Genomic DNA, 21734 nt, shown 5'->3' with positions numbered 1-21734 from the left:
TTCCCTCCAGTAGATGTGGATTAGGTTAGGGCACAAGAGGGGGCATGGCAGTGAAGCTACTGGCTGGATTCACGGACATGTACGAGAGTCATGGTAGCTGTGGCTGACACTACTGCCTATTTGCTATAGTAGCCATTGCCATCTATCTGCCTCAGGTATTTTAAGGTGCCTGTCACCTTGATATCTAAGCTGCATTGGTGCCCTAGGCCTGGTTTGGGTGATTGGAGACACCTGCATTACCACCATAACCAGAAGACATTCCCTGTGCAAGTCCAGAATATGCTAGCTTTTCAGGGGTACAGAACTAAACCTAAGGGGAGTTTGGGCTGAACAAGGACTGCAGGTTCAGGCCCTATCACTTTTTAAATTATCATAAATGGATTTTAGATCTGAAACCTGAATTTGGGCTGTGGGTATGAAATTATGGCACATCATCTAAAGCTGTGAATAACTCAACTCTGACCAAGCTGATGTTGCAATTTGTCCTACTTGCATTTGGAATATTTAGGAATGATTATGAAGTGAGCTGTAACATGAGCCCATTTCTATTTATACTTTCTCTCTATGGAATCTGAAGAACAACTGTTCTGTTGTGTACTTTTTACTGGGAGTTTATTAACAGTAGAAAAGTTACAAATCCCCCCGTGTCAATATCTCTGCAATCATTCACTGCCTCAGCCTTCCTGTATTTGCATTTCAAAACCATGATTACAATTTTCCTGGTAACATTACATTAGAAAAAGTTACACTTCTTTGCGAATACATAACAATTGAAAGGCCCAGACCAGCACTTTCTACACACTTCTTATACATGCATCAATGCCATTGGAGGTAATCGGAGTGCTGAGGGTGCTCACCACTTTGTGGGCATTGATTGGGCCCTAAAAGAATGAACATTCTTAAACAAACTTGGTTATGATAAGGTTTGATGTTAAATACTATTATTTATTTCTGTTTAAACCAAATCTCTGTTTCCCTTATTGCATAATAACTCTTTGAAGACTCCAGCTACATGCTGATTCTAACCAAGACGTATGTCTGTATGATGCAAGAAATGCTCCCATTATTAGTCAAAGGTGTGAAAATAAAAGGAATCAAATGCAGGAGCATATTCAGTTAATCCACTGGCATAATCCTGTTACCATTCTAAAAATATATCCATTTCTTTTTGTTGCTGTCAGTTTAACAGTAAATCATCTTTTACTCCGAGTATTGGAATGCACTGAGTAACAGAGCACAACCTGAAGTGTGAATGTAGACTTATGTACATGCACAGGTGAAGCTAAAAAGTAAGATAAATGCTTGGAGACAGATCATCACTCCACTCTAAAGCTAACAATGAATACAAATATATTTAGATCTCAACTAAAAGCAAATTGGGGTTTGGCTTTCCAAGAGTCAGGCTCAGGCTTTTTTATTAACAATGTGCAGAGTTTCAATCAAAATTGGTAGCAAGTGAAAAACCTTCACAGAGCACTAAGCAGTACAGATTCACCTTTCTGACCACCTTCTTTCCTGTCTTCTATATATCCTCATAAAATATTTACTGGTCTTCTGAATGACCACTCTGATTATCCTTAGACTCCTTTTCAGATTCCCTGATGATGTCATGGAAATGTTAAAGCCATTATGCTAAGTTAGGACCTCCATCTACTGTGACCCCGTGGCACAAACTTCTGAGGACAGCATGATATCTTTACATAAAAGTTAGTCTTCATTCAAGTCCCCAATATATGGTCCTATAACAACAACCTAGCACTTTAATCAACACTAATAAATACTTAACCAAGACCATGTAAAATAAAAATAGAAATCCATTATACATTTACAATACAGTTGTTAAAATGTCTATTAAAAGGTACAATTATTTTCCCACACTTTCTATTGAAAAATAAGCATTTATATTCTTTTGCAGATTTATCCCACAGGTAATATATGACATTCCTTTTCATTAAGCTATTAGGGGAGTGATTAGTGACTGGCGTCCTTCTCTAATTATCTTTAATGTAGTGTGTCAAATTGATCATGCATAATGCAATTAGAAATCATAATTAAATTAATTTATATTGATTTAAGCCTCTATACGTTGTTAATAACTACAGCTTAGTACATTCATTTCTACAGGCCAACATCAATATTTTCAATATGCTGAAATATTTCACCTTTCCCCCCACCCCCTTCATTGTATTAGGGGTCTGGTTAAATAGTTCACAACTGATACATGTCATTTGAAACTGAATGCCAAATTCAGATTGGGCTAGAATATGGTTTCTACTCTAGCTGTTATATTGATACAAGGCATCAGGTAACGTGTTATTGACTCTCTTCAGTGACATGGTGATAATCAATGACTTGTTTTAATATGAACATACTGACTTTCTGCGCTTTGACTGAAAACAAGTTAGAGTGTGTCTGTATTTATCCTAGGAACAATAGACTCTCCAGATCATTCACGAGTTGCTGAAGAGGAGAACGCAGGAAAAAGTCACAAAAAAGACTCTAAAAAGAAAAGCAACTGGGAATGAGTTGCTTGCTGGCAATATGAAGCTATTATAAAAAAAAAGAGAAAAAACTGTATTCTGAGGCTGCCTATGCAAGTTTTGAGTTTTCCCCCTTTAAAGAAGATGGGACAACTGTTCAGACACTTTGCTGTCAGTGTGCTAAATGGAAGGAATGACATGTTTACTTCACTTTCCATCCTCTCAGTTAGAATTATCATTACCTGACTTGATAAACCTATCTGCGAGGGGGCCGGCATTCCACATCTGGGCGAGTAACTCTGGATTCCTGGCTACTTTCCGGATTTCGAATATTAGTTACAAGTGGAAGACTAAAACTATTTTAAAACTGGAGTGAGCTAATAGACCAGAGTGTAAAAGTAATCCCTGGTACCTGAGGAGCGTTCCAGCTCCCAGCAAGTGGGCTAGGTTTTCGTACATACACCTCAAGAGTGTACAGTTCAATACTATGCCAGTGCAGATCAAAGATAGGACCGCACCTGCTAAGAACTTCCTTGTGTTGGTAGGTTATTACTCCCCATCCCCGATCTCGCTGCGGGGCAAAAATAAGTTTCTGCAGAAACACTTGACCAAAATATTCTTATTTGCTAGTGATCGATGTCATTCTTCTGAAGTAAAGTGAATCCACCTCCAGAGATCATTGCAACACAGTCATTATAGCTTTTGTGTGCAAAACTCCAAACCCTTTCTGCTAAGCATCAGCGCATACACACCCTCCTTACCCTTCCATGCAGCTGACTTTAGTGGGTCTAGTCTGGTGAGTTAGGGCGAGTCATGTGAGTAAGATTAGCACAGGTTCGAGGCCACGGAGTTGTAACACAAGCAGAGGAGAACTGGGTTGCGGTACAGTGGCGTGGTGCGAATTAGCAGCTCTTTGATTCACGGGATTTGCAAAGCAGGACTGAGAATCACAAGCACGTTTTCAATCGTTTCCAGTTTGTTCGCCTCTGGAGCCGGCTCGCTCTCCCGCACCAGCTTGGGGGGTCGTTGCCTATTGCAACCTGCAGCGAGGGTGTGCCCCTGCCTAGGGCGGTCGAGAGAGCGGTTCCGTTGTAGACTTTCCCGGGGAACGTTTCCCGGCTCCGCCAGTCTCTTTTGACAAGGCACTTTGCCAGCTGAGATCGGCTGCGGTGGCAGCTCCCTGGCTCCCCCCTGAGGAGCGCGTTAAGGGAGAGAAGAGGCAAACGTAGGGCGGCATTAGGAAGCATTAGTTTCCCAGACCTGCCCTTGGCCTACACACTGCAGCCCCCTACATTGACAGTGGGCAGGCGCCAAACAGCCCGGCCTGGACCAGGATGCGTTGCACAAGGCACTCTCGCGTCGCTTGGGCATCCCTGGGGAGCTGAGGTGTGCACCACGAGGGAATTTCTGTGCTGGCACCTTAAGGCAAGGCGTGAGTGGCTGTGGCCGTCTCTAACCCGCCAAAGGGAGTCGTGTGCTCGGAAAGTCTTAACAAGACATTGCGCTCTCCTCCCGTTTGCACTAACGGGGTAACCTGAGCCACCAGCAGGATCGGTGGGACACTAAACTGCGCCTGGGTAATGGGTGGGATGGAAAGCCTTGTACCCCGTCTCTGAAAACACGAGCGACAGGTAACTAGTCACTTGGCTTTTCAGTCCTGTCTGATCCGTGAGGTTCCTTCCATGGCAACCCTGGGTTTGGGCAAGTAATGCTCCAGTACCAGACTGCAAAGGAGGCTCCGGAAGACTCATAAACCTAACATTGGGGGTTCTTTCCTATTGTTCTTGGACAAGGCTTTGTCTTTGAAACGCCTCTCCGCGAGGCTTATGCTAAACCTGTGCGGCCCCTTTTCAAGTCAAACAAGAGAAAGGTTGGTGGCCTTGAGAAGTAAAACAGGAAGACAACGGGGCAACTTTAAAGCAACTTGTCAGCCTGGTTCTCAGGGCGATCTTATCAAACCAACCCTGATCACTAGGCGGAAACCTCAGCCCAGGCTGGAATTTGAGCCAGCCAGCGTGTTCGAAAGGGCTCGGGTATCTCCCCTCTGCAGAGCTCAGTCCATGTACACCAGCTGGTAGTCCGGCTTCTGTGGCTCGCTTCTCATTCGGATTGGTGCTCTGCGGGAGGCCAGTTTGACCGAGGCCCCAGCAGTTGGTCACGAACGGGATACCCAACTTTAGAGCCAAGGGCGGCGTTTCGGGATGAAGGTTAATTATGAACGTGGCTCTTAATGGGCCAAAGGATTCGCGGCCTTTCTTGTTCTTGATCATTATTTGCATTAACACTAACGGGGTAAATGTACACGTTATCATTTTAAAAAAATATGCCCTCGAGAAACCAACACCAAATGGGACAATGGGCGCTGTATATGATCAGTTCTTGCGAAGTCATTAGCACTAAATCGGAGTGTAGGCGTCAGGATTTGGCCCTATCAGGTGAAATCATTCATTCATCCGCACAGATATGAGACTCGCCCTTGTAGGACGGTGATCTTGGTTTTGGCTATGAATGAAAGTACCATGGTAACAGTTATTTCCTTACACTCTAAACAAACTTTTGCGACATAGCCCCCTTTTTAATAACTTTCCATTGAAATCAGCGCAGTAACCCCCCCCCCCTGTAGACTATCATATACTAGTCAGGTGTCTCATACAGATGCACTTCTGTGTGTGGTGTGACACCCTTCAATCAGAAATATTCCAGGGTCGGAATAAATTTTCCAGTGAAAAAGATCCGGCTTTAATAAAATCCTATCATTTGGGTTTAACAAATAATCATACACAACAACGTATGGTTAACTACAATGTTTTAAACCCGCAGGATTTTAAGTTGCAAATCAGGATTCCGTTTGAAAGGCATGAATTCTATTATATGTACAATTTAATCACAGGGTATTTAAAATAGACATTTCCATCTAAAATCCAATCAGATATCAACACAGTACCTGGAGGCATTAGATGATCATCTCCATTTTGCATTTGTAAACTGGTAGAAATAAATGTGACTTGTGGATACCAAGAGGTCAAGTACGGCTGCTCAAATATTTTTCTTACAAAATGACGGATTTATTAGACAAATAAGTAGCCCGGCTGATGCAAAACCCCCAGTGATTGAATTTTGACGTTGAGTCAACAACAACTCAAACTACATCAGTGCTCCAAGATTTAGTTATGATGGTAGAGATTACTGAACAAATAGGAGGCAGAAATGAATACACATTTCCTAGGATCTGCCCCTGGCACCCTCTTCTTGACATTCTCCTCCATATGCTACCACTATTCACACTGTATTCTAATTAAAGGACTGGTCTCTGTCTTATAATTTTACATGAACTTTTAAATAATTAGCCTCTTGTGCTTGTTAAAAGGGAGCGAGCCAGAGAGAAAGGAAAATAAATTCCTTTAGAATCCCTCTCTGGCTTTAAAATTACCCACACGCCTTACAGTGGGGATGTACAATGCGCGTTGCTTTATTAGGACAACATTGCAAAAGATCTGAGCTCTAATCAGCTGCTGTGGTGTGACACAGAATCTTGACATACACACCCCTTCTTTCCCCCTCCCCCATCCTTTGAGAATATGATAAAGCTTTTGTCAGTGGGGTGGATTTGAGGGTTCAGCATACGGGGAAATTCTTTTCACAAGTCGAAATCGCCTCTGCAAGAATTATGTTCTCCCAGGCTGGGGGGGAGCGGAATTTTTCACGCTCAAATTGCCTCCCTCCTTAGTCGCCTCCCCACCCCTTACCCCCTCCAGGTGTATGTATCGGAGAGGGTTGCCCTGTATGAGTGTTGTTAGCCGGCAGGGAGCTAGCCACGGTGCTGGAAAGCCTACGTGAGCTGTGGGAAAGCAATGTTATCCTTGCTTCATTTCTTCGGCGCTTTGGAGCGTTACTTTTACTTGCTAATCACGAAGGGGCGCTTAAATAATTGAGAGTACGTTTAAGCATAAAGCAGTCAGTTTCTAATCTTTTCAAGGGAAAAGGAACTAATCTCCACCTGCTGTGAGAGCCCTTTTTTATTTATTCTCTATATTACTTCCACTCCATGCTGGACCTGATGGCTCCAATTACACTTGAGCTTTGTTGAGTCCAAACACCCCCATTTCCTGGAATCTTTGTGCGTCCCTATGTTCTGTGGGTATAAACTTTGCCTTCACAGAAAGGTGGGAGCAGATGCCTACCAGATTTGGTTTGGCTGAGCCTGTAATTGCCGATGACTTTTGGAAAGAGGAGCTCTTAAAAACTCCCATAACTCTGCTTTCATTATATTGCTGCTGCTGTGTTGATTTTTAAAAGGTAAGACTCTTTCCAAGAAGTGGAACATATATTGGCCACCAAAACAATCTGGATTATTATTTTGGTCGGGAATATGTGGAGACGTGAATTATAAAGTACACACTCAGTGAGCACTGGGAAAATAAATGGTTTAATTAGCCCCTTTCTGATTAATAAATTATTTTGATTGAAGGGTGTTTTTATTCTGAATACAGAGTTAGGCCTACTTATAGTTTCGATAAAGTTAATTCTAGATTAATATTTCTGTAACCTATTTAGGATGCAAAAAATCCTGTCAAATTAACGTGAATCCTCCTGTCTTGCCTGCTCCCAGCAAATAACTTGCAGCACCTAATAAATCCAGATGGAGTTCCTCATAGAGCCCGGTGCAGAAATAATTATTGTCCTGGCTTGTTTCATGTCAGAGGCCTCTTCGGCTCATCTGTCATGAAACCAATTTCACTTTATTTACATCCATTTGCTAGTTTAATTACTGTGCTGATGAATAGCCTGAAGGAATTAAGTTACGAGGCGCTGGAAACCTAAAGCGATAGATATATGGGTTACCTTTTAACTAGAGGGAAGGAAATGATGGTTTGTGTGTGCACCAAATTTTTAGGGTAATAAGTGCCTTTCCATAGCAAGGTAGTTTGAAATGCAGAATCATTGAATCTCAACCCATCTATTTATCTCCATCTTGATGTAATATATTGCTTGGCAATGCTTTAACATTTTTGCAGGCTATTACAGGTTAAATCAAATCTTTATTAAAGGAAACATTTTTCTTAAAGACGGTCACCTCAGTAGCTTTATGTCTAAGCACAAGATGCACTAATCATTTTTCAGACCAAAGAGAAGAAATATCAGAAGTTAGCTCTGTCTTTTAAGCTTGATTTCAACACAATCTATTCAGCATACTGTACCCTATACTCAATATGCTCTCTGCACTATGCTTATACATCAGAAATTGTCCCAAATGCTTCCCCACGCAAAGCTGTCTCTCCGTAGTATACGATACTAATATATAGTATTTTAAAGAGATATATTATGGTATGGTTTTGTGCAGTCGTATTATAACTATAGTTTCTAGATGTTTTCCCTATCCCCACGTGTGTCTTAATTGGTAAATACACTAGACTTCTCTCTGGGTATTTTAGAACATATCCAACGTGTGTGTTTTGTATATTTTGTCTGTGCACACACATTCCTAAAGAGGAAACCTAACCTTTCCGATTCTACTACATTATATGGCATATGGAGGAGATTTCGTCATTTTCCTCTACGTAATAGCTTGCTGTTTCTGGGATCCAGTGTTCTCCAACAACATATTTTGACTAAACTAGATTTAAAAAAAAACTTTATTTAGAACAAGCAAGAGCAAAAGGTATGTGGCCTCTCACTCATCATCAGAGAAAAGGAAACGTGTAAGAGTCGCGGAATTATTATATGACTATTGATTGTGCCGTGTACCTACGTCAGGTATATGATATGGGTAACATTTATGAGGAGCATGTGCGAGTTTGGGTGTGGATACACTGTCATGCGAACGTTTTCTAAAAACACAAGTTCAGAGCAAGACTCATTTTTCCTTAGAATAGGAGCTCCTCTATACTCTCGGGTACAAATCATTCAGGCTACATGCATGGATACATAGCTATTCCCCCCTCCCTGAATAATGGGCGTGTTTAGGGGAGCGCTGTTTTGTAACATTAAGCAGCAACACGTACCAGTAATTCTCTCCTCTACATTTTGAAAGTTGTTTTCAATATTAAAAGTATTTTCAATATTGAACAGTGTAGGGTGCTGTTTTTCTTCTCCTTTGGACCACGCTACATACTGAACTGGGAAGACTGACATACTTTTTCCCATGAGGACACAGCACTTTGGGACTCAATCATTGTATTCACCGTTGAGCTAACTTAAACTAAAGAAATAACGCGTTACAATGGAATATTTGGTATTTGAGGGACAGTGCGGAAGGCCGATCAGATTTATAACTGCCCGTTTATTTTTAAATAGGAGGTTATAGCGATGTTGCTATTAAAATACTTTCCTTCAGAGGCGGGTTCTCTAGGACATAACGTTTCTGTTGTGTGGGTGGATGTAGATCTTCTTTATCGAAGAAGTTGAGCAGGAGTTTTAAGCTAAACCTTGCCAGGGTGAAGGTACCCCACTATCCATAACGCTAACTATAAATGGGTCTATAAAGGGTTGGATCAAAAAGAGAATTCCATCTTTCTCTTCTAGGTAGTTTTGTGCTTTATATTGGAGAAAATGAAAGGAGGAAGAATCTAGTAAAATAGGGTGGAGTATTAAAAGCTCGCTCTCGCTCTCCCTTTGATTAATAGATCCATGTGGCTAACGGCCTGACATATGGTGTGCGAAGCAGCTTGAGATGGTACCTTAGGCATCCCCTACGGCCATTAACATATTAGAGGCTTCTGTGCAGTCAGACAGTCAGACTTCATCTAGAGCCCAGCACAGAAAGGCTGCACCCCAGAGCTGTTTGATACAGTCTTTCAATAATGCATCACTCTGCAATTTTAAGGGAGCTGTTCCTGGTGCTGAAGCACTAGGGCAGAACACTAATGAACTTTAGCAACAAAGATCCACCACCTTCCTTATCTGAAATCCTCCGTATTAAATTCGTGTGGGGGGGTGTTGTTATATACATAGACACATTTAAAGCTATATACATTCTCTCTCTGTATGTATAGCTAGATAGATAGATAGACACAAATGGACACACCCATACACACTTGAATACTGCCCGTATCTAGTTCATGAGCACTGTCCCATAGTTCAAAAAGAAGATACATCCGTGAATTTGAAGCCCTTTTATACAAGCAGTATTAACTGAGATAGCTGTACTGCTTTGATGTGGACATTCTGAGAGACATCAAAATCAGCTCCACCCCTTAAAATATGGATTTTTTTTACCAGAAAAAAAAGGGAGTTGCTATAAATAAAACCGATACTACAGACAACACAGAAACGACTTTTTATGGAACAGCGTCACGTTTAAAATGCAGTAACAGCTCGGAGACAAAAAACAAAAAACAAAACAAAAAAAAACCAGACAGCATCCTGCAAAGAACCTAAAAGTTGGGGAAACTCTCTTAAAACAGAATGCTTTGCAATGGGGTGTGAGAGGAGCTAATTGCTGTATATTTCCAATCCGTTGTTTGGAGACAGACAATCCACTCTACAGTAGCAGAGAATGTAGCAAACAGAAGGTTTATTTAATCCATTTCAGCGTTTTGACAGAAACATAAATCACGCCTTGCACTTTCCCTTTCCCCTTAGTCCCCCGTAGATAACTGCCCTGTCTCTTTTGAACTTTGTTCTGACTGTTTTGCTCGAAAATAAACGCTAACACCAGATTAAACGTTCCAGCTAGCTTCGTCTTCTGATTTCAGGAAAATGGTGTTAATCAGGAGCTTTGATGTTGTTTTACTTTCAGACTGTATGCCTCAAGGCGGAAAAACGCAGAAAGGTAGCTGAGAAAGGAAATTGCCAGGAGCTAAGAACACCCTCCCTTTCAAAATATTGTAAGTACTCCTCTCCTGTACAGTACATCAACCTGTTCCTATGCAGAAAAGCACTAGTCGGTTCCTTCTCCTTTGGAAACATCGCTCATTTCAATGCACTTAATACAAGGTGTGTATGTGCCAGTATGACCAGTTTGAAATGGGACTGAAGATAGTAGGGGAAAATGCAGATGATTCTTGGAAACAGCCATTCATTTATGATCATACAAAATCCTAACTAACTGGAGATTTCCAGTGAGGAATAAATCCGGGGTTAGGCTTTAAGGATGTAAGTAAAGAATCGGAGATCTCCAGACATTTATGTAGCCCTTAATACAAGTTTTGCATCCAGTACTTTGGGGATGTTACCATTAATTCAGCCAGGATTTATGCTTGGTAAACCCTTAAGTGGACGGCATAGCAACTCAACACATTAAAATAACAGATTCCTTTAACACAATCAATACATTTTGCATCATACATATGAGAATTTTTTTTCTCTTAGGTAGCTGGGCTTTCTACATGGGGCACTTTGTTTAGGAAATTAGATCTGAAGGTGCACAATCTCAACAGAATGCCCTGTACCGTGTCTGAATAATAGTCATAGACACTGCCTTCACCATGTCACAATTTTTAGTGTAACCCATTAAAGCAACCTAATTCTTTTTTAAAGCACGCGGTTCGGTTTCAGTTAGATACAGATTGCCTCTCCAGCTTTCCCTTTTCTTTTACAGCACGGCTTTAATAAAGTCACATAAGTGGTTGAAATTAACATAAATCATTATTAGTTATTAGGATTTGCTCTAAATTACTCTGTGAATATAACACCAAACCCCATCTGCCACTCCTGCTCTAGCAGCAATAGATTGCAGATAAAATAAATGTCCTTACCCCATTAGAATGTTCCTGTCTCTGTAGCCAAAAGCCAAACAAAAGCAATAAATACAGAGCTTTTTTCTCTCCACTATTCAGCTGTGACTGTTTTCATCAGCTCTTCCTCTAGAAAAGCTCGATAGCTGCCTGAAAATATTGCATTTTATATCACCAAAGGGCGATTAATATTGCATTAACTGTATTTAACATTTTTAAGCGCGAGTAATCTGAATTGAGTAAGTTTCTGTTACTAAATACAGGGGATGTCAGAACTGGTGAAAACAGCTTAAAATATCTGTATAAACAGATTATTTGTTTCATACTTTGTATTTTTATAATGTTATGGTATAGTGTGCTCTGTTTGAAGTAGAAGAAGCCATGCTAATGGTCTGTTTAAAGTATTCTGACACTGTCTGGAGACATCCAAGTCTCTGCCTTCATTAAATGTTTATTGTCAACACTTCAGTGAGAAAAAGTCTTGTGTAAGTGAATTTCCACCGCTGGATGCTGTCAACACTTTGTTTTATTCTGATCCATCTGTACAAAAGTTTGTATACATTATGCTGAAGTGAAGAGAGGCAGAGATTGTGGGATAATTAGTTACCAAACAAACTTTTGTTAGTAATTCCGTTTACATAATGACCATAATCAAGGACTAAGTTATGCATCTAGGTGTCTTGTCTTCTTTAAGCAGCCTTGCACAAAATTCATGTTGTATGTATTCAAGTTGACATGCTATCCTTTCCTTGGGAAACATCTTTTTAAAAATGAAAAAGAAGGGATCTTACACATTTTAGCTGTAGTTTACACCTTTTTGCTTGCTTTCATCCGGGTAGGTACGTGTGTCTTCATCTACCCCACTCTTCATCTATATATGTAGATATTTACAGTAGTATATCTCATATCTGTAGTTCAGTGCTTCTCAGCATTTCCATTATTAAGCCTTATTTTCAGGAGGTTTATAACTCAATCTTAGTACCCAGCACCGGAAACTGCTCTATGCCAGAGCCTTTGTAGTCAGGGGGTCGGTCAGCATTTCCCCTGTAAGAAGCTATTTTGAGAGTTTTATTACCTGATTGCAAAAAATCAGCTCTGAGCTACGGTCTAGCTGCAACGTGTCAATATAGTGTTTCTTTTTATTTATCAGATTCGGTTTAAATCCATTTGGCCACTTGAATTTATAAAATGGTAAACGATAGACATTTTGTGGCATCAAGGTTTTTTATTATGATTATTTTAGGAATTTTGTACAAAACAAACAAAAAGACCACATTTATTTTAAAAGAAATTCCCTTTACCCATAATCAGTGATGCCTTTGGGTATTTAGATAAAGAAAGTTTAAAGACTCATCATAATGTTGCAAGAGGGACTAGTATGCACAGCAACTATTTACCATAAGAATTTTGGACCGGAGATACAGTGCATAATTTGTGCAGCGTATTTTTGCATATGCAAATTTCTTGTTCACGTGCTCAGTCATTAAACTATCAGACAGGGATCTGCAGTTTAAATGTCAATACATTCGCATTGACACAATAGACTGCAAGGAACTATTAAGGTCCATCATGCCAGTAATCCCTGGATTAAGAGTCTCCAAAAGTCTGCGTTGCCTCAATAGACTGGAAAGGGCTCCTTCAGATCCGTTACCCCCGTGTCAATGATCTGAGAGCTTTAAGAGTGCCTCTTGTACGCTTCAAGTGAACTGCTGCTTCTAGTTTCTTCCCACCCGTAAACAAAAACAAAGGAAATTAAAACTCAGGTCCGTGTTAAACCAAGGTTAAAGTCCTGTTTAAACGAGCAAAAGCAAATGGATGTCAGTTAAAGACAGGTATATAGCCATTAGTGGCCTGCTTGGGCCAAATTAATTCCTGGTGTAGTTCCATCGCTTTCGCCTGAGTTACACCAAGATCAAAGCTGGCCCCGTTTGCCTCGGTATTGTTATCAGTGAAGCAACATTAGATCCCCTGCAGTGCCTAATCACAAAGGGCAAGTTAAGGTTGAGGTGGAATCTTAACACTGACTTTCACTGACTTTGGAGGTGTATAAATCAAATGCTTCATACTACGTCCGGCTTATCCTGCAGCCCTTACTCAGACCAAAGTCTGGCGGGATGGAATGGTTGTGTACAAGATACACACTTAAAACTCTCAGACCAGTCATATTACAGACCGTAACTAATAGGGGTTGCCTGGTTAGGGACCAGCCCTTTGTGTCAAAATCCTTTCTTTATCCGAATGGTGCAAAGCCAACAGTTCTCTAGATGACCAGCTGCAGGCGTGTAGAAACACTCTCTGCCCGTGTAGAAACACTTGCGTTATGTTGTTGTTGTTTGTTTGCTCAATCAAATATTAATTTGTAAGCTCCTCTTTTAGGTTAACTTTACACTGTGGAACTTTTTGATTTGCCGTGTTATAGATACCTGATTGCCTTTTTTTCACACTCGAATCAGATTCCAGTAGAAATGATCTACAACGATATAAAAAATCAAAACGACTCTCCCTACAAACCAAGTCTGTTTCACATTCTAGGTTTTCAAAGAACAATGTTTTCCAAAAGCAGGGGGGTTTTGTGCAGCACGCCTCCCATCAAGCTGTCTTGACAACAATTACTAAAGTTTTTAATTAGCCTCTTGTTATAATTCATTTTATTAATTTTCTAAATCTCAGCCCATGAATTATTAAAGGCGGCTCTGTAATTGTATTTGCAGCCATCCTTTTGTAGTGCACGTGATCGAAAACTGCTCTGCAGACCCATCGCTCTTCTGGCATAGGGCCCATTTATACTGAGGGTGGAGAAGGGGCCTAGGCAGCAGTGAGCTCTAATATTTTATCAACTATTAAATAACATAATTACTGATAATAATATGCTTGTCTCGCAGGTGGAAATAGGTTCCCATGCGAATTGGAATTCTGCTGCTGATATTTTAAAGTCAATTAAGCTTTTCTCCTCTTTTTGAATCAGCAGGTAAATATAATAAAAGCTTAAAAAAGACATCGGCTGCAAAGCAAGACCTAAATAACTGGAGGGATTTAAAATCGTTTGGGAAAAGTCGGAATAACAGAGGGCAGCAGCAGTAGTATCAGCTTTATGCGATCAAGTCCGTCAGAGTTAAAATAATTATCTTTCGACAAATCTGTCTCTGTTTGGAGGGAAGAGGGAATGCGTGGGGGCGAAAGCGGGGTATAGACCATAAAAACGGTGCTGTAGGACACTTCATTCTCCTTCTGGGGAGCCTTTTACTTGTTGAACCAGGACCGAATTAGTCTTAATATCACAGGAGAGTAAAAATCAATACTATCATGGCAGCGGATGTCTATTATTCATTTATGATGGTCTAATCTAAGTTGAAAGCAATTGGAGAACAAGTGTTAAACAGAAATTCCAGAAGTCAGTCTAGGTTTTAAGGAGGTGGCTGGGAAATCAGACCAGGAAATCGACAAGATATAGCAAGTGTGGAAAATATGAAACTAAAGAGACGACGGTACCAAAGTTTCCTCACCCTTCCACGGCAGGGGCCACAGGTTCTGAACTGGATAGAAGTTCTGAAGATATTAGGTTGTATGTTCTAGAATAGATCCGCAACATTTTCCAGCATGGAGAGTAATTCTAACTTTTTAGCAACAAAGTTGAATTCCCCGCTCAGGCGATTACATATTTATTGACAATATATTGGAATGAATTTTCGCCCTCTTCAGCCTTTTTAAGAAGCAAAAGTTTAAACGAAACCTGTTTCCCTCCACCCCCGGAGCTATTTTCAGTGAGTTGGTTAAAAAGGCTTCATTGGTACTTGGGATTCTGTCGTGAAATGTCCAAATCCATTCAACAGAAAGCAGAGCATTCTGGTTTTGCACAGTTTCCTACCATAGAAAATAGGAAACTCTGCAAAGCTGTTCTTTTTTTATTTTTCATTATCTGTTTTATTAACATAGTATTTTCTTTGTACTCGATAAGGATTGTACTTAATACAAAACAAACTTCTTTACTTTTCAATACATACATTGGTCATTGTTGTATAATACAAACGTGTTGTCCTCTAACATTTCAGTTTGGGGGAAGATTAAAAAAAAGTTTGTTATTTATTTTATTTGTTCATTCCTGACTCTCCAAAAATGATATCCGGTAATACTTTTCTATAAAATAATATTTTTTTACAAATGCATTTATTAAAAATTCTGATGACATTTCAAGTTAATAACACAGAAACAAGTCAATTTCCGGTGGAGGAGATCTATTTTTTTTAAAAAATACCTTTAGTGCTTTTGTTTTTAACATCAACAGTTGCTTAAAATCACAGCTTTTTGAACGTTTTATTCTTTACTGAACATCACGTTAAGTGTCTTGATTCACAGATTTACCGGCAAAATTAAAAAGATTTGGCTAAAATATGTCTACAGAAGAAATAATCCCAGCTATTAAGTAACTTTTTACATTTGGCATCTGATCGAGTCACAGGTCATCAGAAAAGAAAGAGGTTCTTTGATCACTTGAAGCAGTAGGTGGCATCCTATACGTTCCTAATGAACAATTGCATTTACAACGTCAGGAGAGATCAGTTTATGATTTTCATATTTATTAACACAAAATAAAAATAAAATATTTTGTTACATAATTAAGTGCAATTAGGCCAGTCAGAACAACATATAAACCTGAAAGCACCAAGCTTTTTTTTTCTTTACACATATTTTGTCGGTGCATAATCCTTTCCAGCAAACTGAAAAGAAATACTTCAGAAGTCCTTTTTAATTTTACTTTGATTTATATTTTCTGCAGTTATAGAATAAACTTCAAGAAACACACGCAGCTAATATATAGTTAATTTTATTCAGAGCACCGATTTTCACATAAGAGCTATCTCAAAGTAATGATTTCTGAATTTAGCAGAAAAATACATCTCTCACTATTTTTATTTTTTGGTAGAATTAGTATTTGTCTAACGGCTATATCTTGAATTTATCAGCCGTGCCTCAGAAATAAACAAAAAAAAAAAACCAAAACCAAAACAAAAAAACAGATGCACCCAATAATAAACTATTCTGTTTTCATGTTTGTTTTATTTGTAAGTGTGCTGGGACTTATCTCCCTGTTGTATTTTGTGTTACAGAAATATTTCTGAAAGAAATAAAAGTAATATAGTAAAGACACAACCAAGGAGAAAGCTCAGCAAACATACATGGACAGGTAGATAATTCAGTGAGACATTTCAGGATCCACACGTGGTTGCAGTTTGTAACCATTTTTTGTGTATGTGTGTGTTGCATTAACGAAAATATTTACAATCATCTTCCTTTTAAAAAAAATCTAAATACAAGAACGTGACAAGAATGTTTGTGTTTTCGGTGAAAACAGGCAGTAAACTGTGAAAGTACACCATCCACAAAAGATTCTACCAGAAGCTACTCTATTTTTAGTGCTCAGTTTCAAAATGCATAGAATGTTTGCGCTGCAAACAATGATACACAAAATAATTAAATAAATAATCAAATAAATAAATAAATAAATAAATAATTGCGAGACCTTATCACGGATCTTTCTGTGCCTTTTTTAGGTCATGCATGATTTCAGTCTTTGTTTGTTTGTTTTAAACAGCAGGGCGTTTTCTTTTCAGAAATGCCTTGTTTTTAAAGCCTTTCCAATAACACCAGACCCAGTGAATGTCTTTTGCACACAGCTGGTATTTTATCCAACGAGCTCTGGCCATTCCTCCTCTCCTCCCCCCCCCCCGATCCCCGAGATATAATGCACCTTTATCTTTAATAATACGGAATAATTGCTTTGCTTTCCAATTTGGGAGACTGTGATAGTGCAAATGTAACCATACAAAACAATTCCTCTACCTAACGTTTATTATTTACAATAAACGATTTTTAAACCCAAATGTTTTCCCCCTCAACATGCAGACCCCGCAGAAATAAATGTCGTTTCAAATCCTGCCTCTTTACATTGGTGATTTCGCTTACCTACTTATGTAAAATAAACCCTGTTACTAACAGGAAACCTTCTACCACCGCAATCCTCTAAACCTCTCCAACAGATTTGGAAGAGATGCCAGAGGGGAAGGACACATTTAACCCCAAGACTTAATGACTCAGAGCATGTTTTCTTCTAACGCTAACAGGGCAGCCAGGGCAGTATAACAGCTAACGTATGCATTGTATCTCTAGCTAGATGTATCTCTATAGAGATATGGATCTCTCTCTAGTTATAAACACAAAGCACACACAGGGAGGAAAAGGAACAAAGGGGCAAGTAACTTTTTATATAGCTAGTTATAAAAATGGTTGGCTTCCCTAGCAGAGGGAGGGCAGAATAAGGGGAAAATTTCCCGGAGTATAAAGCCTGTGACTGAGCATTCACTCTCTGCTCTTAGCTAGCTAGTGTTAATGAAACAAGGGTCAGAATCTCTCCCCCTCCCCGCTCACCCCACAAGGCATCCGAACCTAACTGGAACTGCAAAAACATCTCTCTCCAAACCCCCAGTAACACAGAGAAGAACCATCACGAAGCCTCATTAAAAACATAGTTAAAAACAAAAGAACAAAAAGAGACCCAAACAAAAACAGTGAGCATCATCACCAATAGTTTCACCTTCTGGGTTGTGTTTTTTTTTCCTTTTAAAATTGGTGACTCGGGGTTTTTTAAATGTATTTATTTGTAAGTTTTGTGTGTGTCTCTGTGTGTTTACGCTTGAGTTGTTCTCGCTCTCTCTTCCTGTAAAGGGGGCGATCAGCCTGCAGAAGTGCACCCCATGGATTTCTAGAGCATTTACTTTTGCTCTTCTTGTTGTTCTCGTTTCTTTCCCTTTAGAAGTTTGTTGATGTTTTTTTCTCTCCCCTACATTGTTCCTTGGTCCCCAGGAGATTTTGAGAGTGTCTCTGGTCAAACAAGAAGTCCACTGGCTCCTCCAGCCCCCTCGCCCCTTCCACAATATCCCCTCCCACTCGCACCCCCCAATCTCCCTCCCTTCACGCCCAGTCCCCCAACAGCTCCCCCCCTCGGTTCCCTCCCTTCGCCCACACTCCAGGGGATGGAAACTTGGCGCGTTGGTTTTGTTGGCTTGTTTAGTAGGTGGCGGAAAATTTCATCCTTTTTTGCTTCTGTCTCTGGTTGCAAAACCAAACCCGCACCACGTTCTTTTTCAGGTCCAATTTCTCGGCGATGGCGGCGATCTTCTCGGAGGAGGGCCGGGGCTGCACGGCGAAGTACGCCTCCAGGGAGCGCTTCTCCGGGGCGGCGATGGAAGTCCGCTTGCGCTTCTTCTCGCCCCCGTTGAAGAGCTCGGGCTTGTTCATTTTCTCGCGCTGGGCGCCCTCGGCCTCCTCCAGCCAGGCCTGCAGGATGGGCTTGAGCGCGATCATGTTGTTGTGGGACAGGGTGAGCGACTCGAAGCGGCAGATGGTGCTCTGGCTCAGCGAGCCCACGCCCGGGATCTTCAGGTTGGCTAGGGCCGAGCCCACGTCGGCCTGGGTCACGCCCAGCTTGATCCGCCGCTGCTTGAAGCGCTCGGCGAAGGCCTCCAGCTCGCGGGGGTCCGTGTCCGAGTCGCAGATGGAGGCCAGGCCTGCCGCCCCCACCACCGCCGAGGCCACCTGCCCCGCCGCGCCGTGGTGAGCGGCCACCAGCCCCGGATGGGGCAGGCCCGAGGGCATGTTCATGGCGGCCGGGTGCGACAGGTGGCCCAGGCCGTGCATGTGCGAGTGGGGATGGGCCGAGGTGGAGATCAAGCCCCCCCCGCCGCCGCCTCCGCCGCCTCCCCCTCCTCCTCCGCCGCCTCCTCCGCCCCCGCCGGCCCCTTCGTGCCCCCCGCCGCCGGCCATGAGCGCCAGCGACGGGGAGGTAATGTGGTCCAGCAGGTCCCCGGGCTCCAGCGCCTGGTGGTGATGGTGGTGGTGGTGGTGGTGATGCGCCAGCGGCACGGTGGAGGTGGAGGTGCACGGCACGCTGTTCATGGTGTGGTAGGTGGCGTCCGGCTTGAACGGGTGACTCTTGCCCTGGGACACGGCGATGTCGACGGCCGCCAGAGCCTCGGCCCGGGCCAGCAGGGTCTCATCCAGGCTGGCGAAGATATTGCTCTGCAACTGCAATCGACACAAAGGGGGGAGCATAGGGGGGCAGAAAGGAGAGTTGGGTGCGAGAGAGACGCGGGAGGGGGTAATAAAAGGGCAAACGCCGAGGAGAGAGGCGAGGAGAATTGGGGCAGAGAGAAGAGAGTAAAGTGGAGATGGGGAAAGCAGGGGCAGATGGGGGGATATAGTGGGGGAGACAGGGCAGGAGGGAACGGAAAGGGGGGAGCAAGCCAGGGAGGGAGGGAGAAGAGAGAATCACAGGGGAGCCCGAGGAGAGGGGGAGCGAGGGAATGGGGGAGCCGAGAGAGGGGCGAATACAAGGGAGAGAGCAGGGAGAGGAGGGAACCAGAAAGCGGGGGAAAGTGAAAGGGGGGGGCAAAGAAAAAGAAAAGAAAAGAGAAGAAGAAATGGATATGTAACTCTCAGCTGGGGAATTGTGTCAAACACCAGCGCGCATAAAGAACATTCCTTTCAGAGGCCGAGTCATAAAAATTAATACCGAAAGTGGAGGAAGTCGGAGACTCGTGTGAACACCGCTTTCAAAAAAGATCACAGGCGCTCAGATGATTGCAGAGGAGGACATGAAAAAAACATTAAGCGCCGCTTGTCAAAATGTGCCTCGCAGCGGTTTTTTTATTAATGCACATACATGCAATATACAGGGGAGAGAGAGAGAGAGAGAGAGAGAGAGAGAGAGAGATGCAGCGGCTTGCCCCTTACCGGTGGAGTTGGTAGACAGGCTCTTCTTATTGCTTCCGAGCTGGAGTGCAGCGAGGGGTACTTGTGTTCAGGTAGGGTGGGATGCATGGCAAAATGCGGCTGTTTGCTGTTCATGGACATCATCTTGAAGGCTTGGCATGTAAATCCACAAACACTCCTGAAGTAAGGGGAAAAGTGCTCTCCGGGCGCTCTCCGGGATGAGGGTGCAGCGGCAGATCCCACTGCTGGTGCTGCTGTTTCTTGGAGCTCCCTTTGACCGCACAGTGAGACTCCCTCCAGCCCTCTCGGTCTCACTTATCTGTCTGCTCTATCCTAGCGCTGGGCTGAGATGCGCTCTGCTTACACCTGAGCCCCACATCTCGTGGCTACGGCCCCGCAGACTCTCGCGAGAGCTTGGAGCTACGGCTTTGATAGACATCAGCTGTCTCCCCCTGCCTCCTCCTCCCGCCCTCCCGCTCTCTCCCTCCTTGCGCCTTGTTGCATCTCCTTGCGCGTTTGCACGTCTAGCCGGTGCCGGAGTTTGAGAGCTGCTCTTATAATGACCACCAGAAAGGACAGTGCAGGTGCAACACCTGTAGCTGCAACACATGCGCATTGCTCGCCTTTCTAATCGGACACAGAGACACCAACGTGCGCATCTATGTATTATGTGCCTGCATGTCCATCTGCGTATAATATACGTACATGTATACATGCCCAGATCTTACATGTAATACAATGCAGTGTGCATGTCTCTATAGCTGTCTCTGAGTTTGTGCATGCTTAGGTGCTGGTACCTGTAATGTACAGATCTGATTTTGTACTTGGCTTGTACATGGTGTCTAATTACATATAGTTACCATTATTTAAAATAATAACTGGATTCTAGCGAAAGAGATGTTCATTTCCTGTGCTCCTGTGTAGTCCTTCAGAGAGACGTGTGTGTCTCTGTGTTGAGGACTCTCAACACAGAAAGTGACAGCTTTCCAGCGTAAGCCTGTTACTTTTAAGAATTCTAAATAAGCTCCTTGAGAATAATCATTGTGACAGACATTGGTTTGAAGCAGTCAGAGTCTATTGATTTCCATATAATTTCATTTCTCCCCATCTAGTTTTGTTGCAAATATTATTGTGTCAGGCACCGCTAGTGACAGCCACTTAGCCCACAAGGAGCATGTGCTTTCTACATGGGAAACACTGTTGAAATGAAATTGTGCATTTCCTTTTTTGCAGCCTGTAAAATCTCTCTTCTTTAATTGTGTGAAAACCCACCTCTCACTCCGGCATGACTTGAAGCATAAAATAATCACGAAGCCTTTTTATTTTTAAAACTACGGGTAGTTTGGTTCTTTTTATGAAGAGAGAACACAGGGAAACTAGTCTGAATCACCTTCATAGACATTACTGCAGAAAGGAAAAGGAGGAAGAGGCTGGAAAATAACGTTGTTGAAATTCTTTTTTGTCCGTGTTTCTCCCCAGTTTTATTGTTGCATTTAAATGAAACGGTTAGGAAAAAAGAATAGAATAATGATTCGCAAATATATTGATGACTAATATTTTGGGTTATGGCCCGATCTTTTTTAGAGTGGAATTCTTAAGTTAACTATATGTAGTTAAAACGGGTGGCAGCCAAACCCTTTAATTAACCAACCTGTAAATTTGTCTCTCACTTTTATGATCAACAACTGGGATTAATTTGAATCCGAAGGGAACAACACAGGTGAAGCTAGTCCATTGGGGCACTCTAATGATAACCCTGGGTGATAGCCCAGATGTTATCACGTCTGCTCCAGGAGTGCTAAGACAGGCACCA

The 21734-nt window shown here is 42.1% G+C and overlaps 1 protein-coding gene across 1 annotated transcript; it reads right to left on the bottom strand.

Annotated features, from left to right (window-relative positions):
- Positions 1 to 18138: 18138 nt before the first annotated feature.
- POU4F1 (POU class 4 homeobox 1) lies at positions 18139 to 20378 on the bottom strand. The gene is made up of 2 exons (XM_005283153.4): positions 19943 to 20378; positions 18139 to 19234 (listed from the first exon to the last, which is right to left on the bottom strand). The coding sequence occupies exons 1-2, from the start codon at positions 20063 to 20065 to the stop codon at positions 18218 to 18220; spliced, it is 1140 nt and encodes a 379-aa protein (XP_005283210.1). The 5' UTR covers positions 20066 to 20378; the 3' UTR covers positions 18139 to 18217.
- Between the last annotated feature and the right edge of the window lie 1356 nt (positions 20379 to 21734).

This window comes from Chrysemys picta, chromosome 1 (genome assembly GCF_011386835.1).
Source record: "Chrysemys picta bellii isolate R12L10 chromosome 1, ASM1138683v2, whole genome shotgun sequence".
In the NCBI taxonomy this organism is placed as follows: Eukaryota; Metazoa; Chordata; order Testudines; family Emydidae; genus Chrysemys; species Chrysemys picta.
This window is presented reverse-complemented; position numbering and strand designations above follow the sequence as displayed.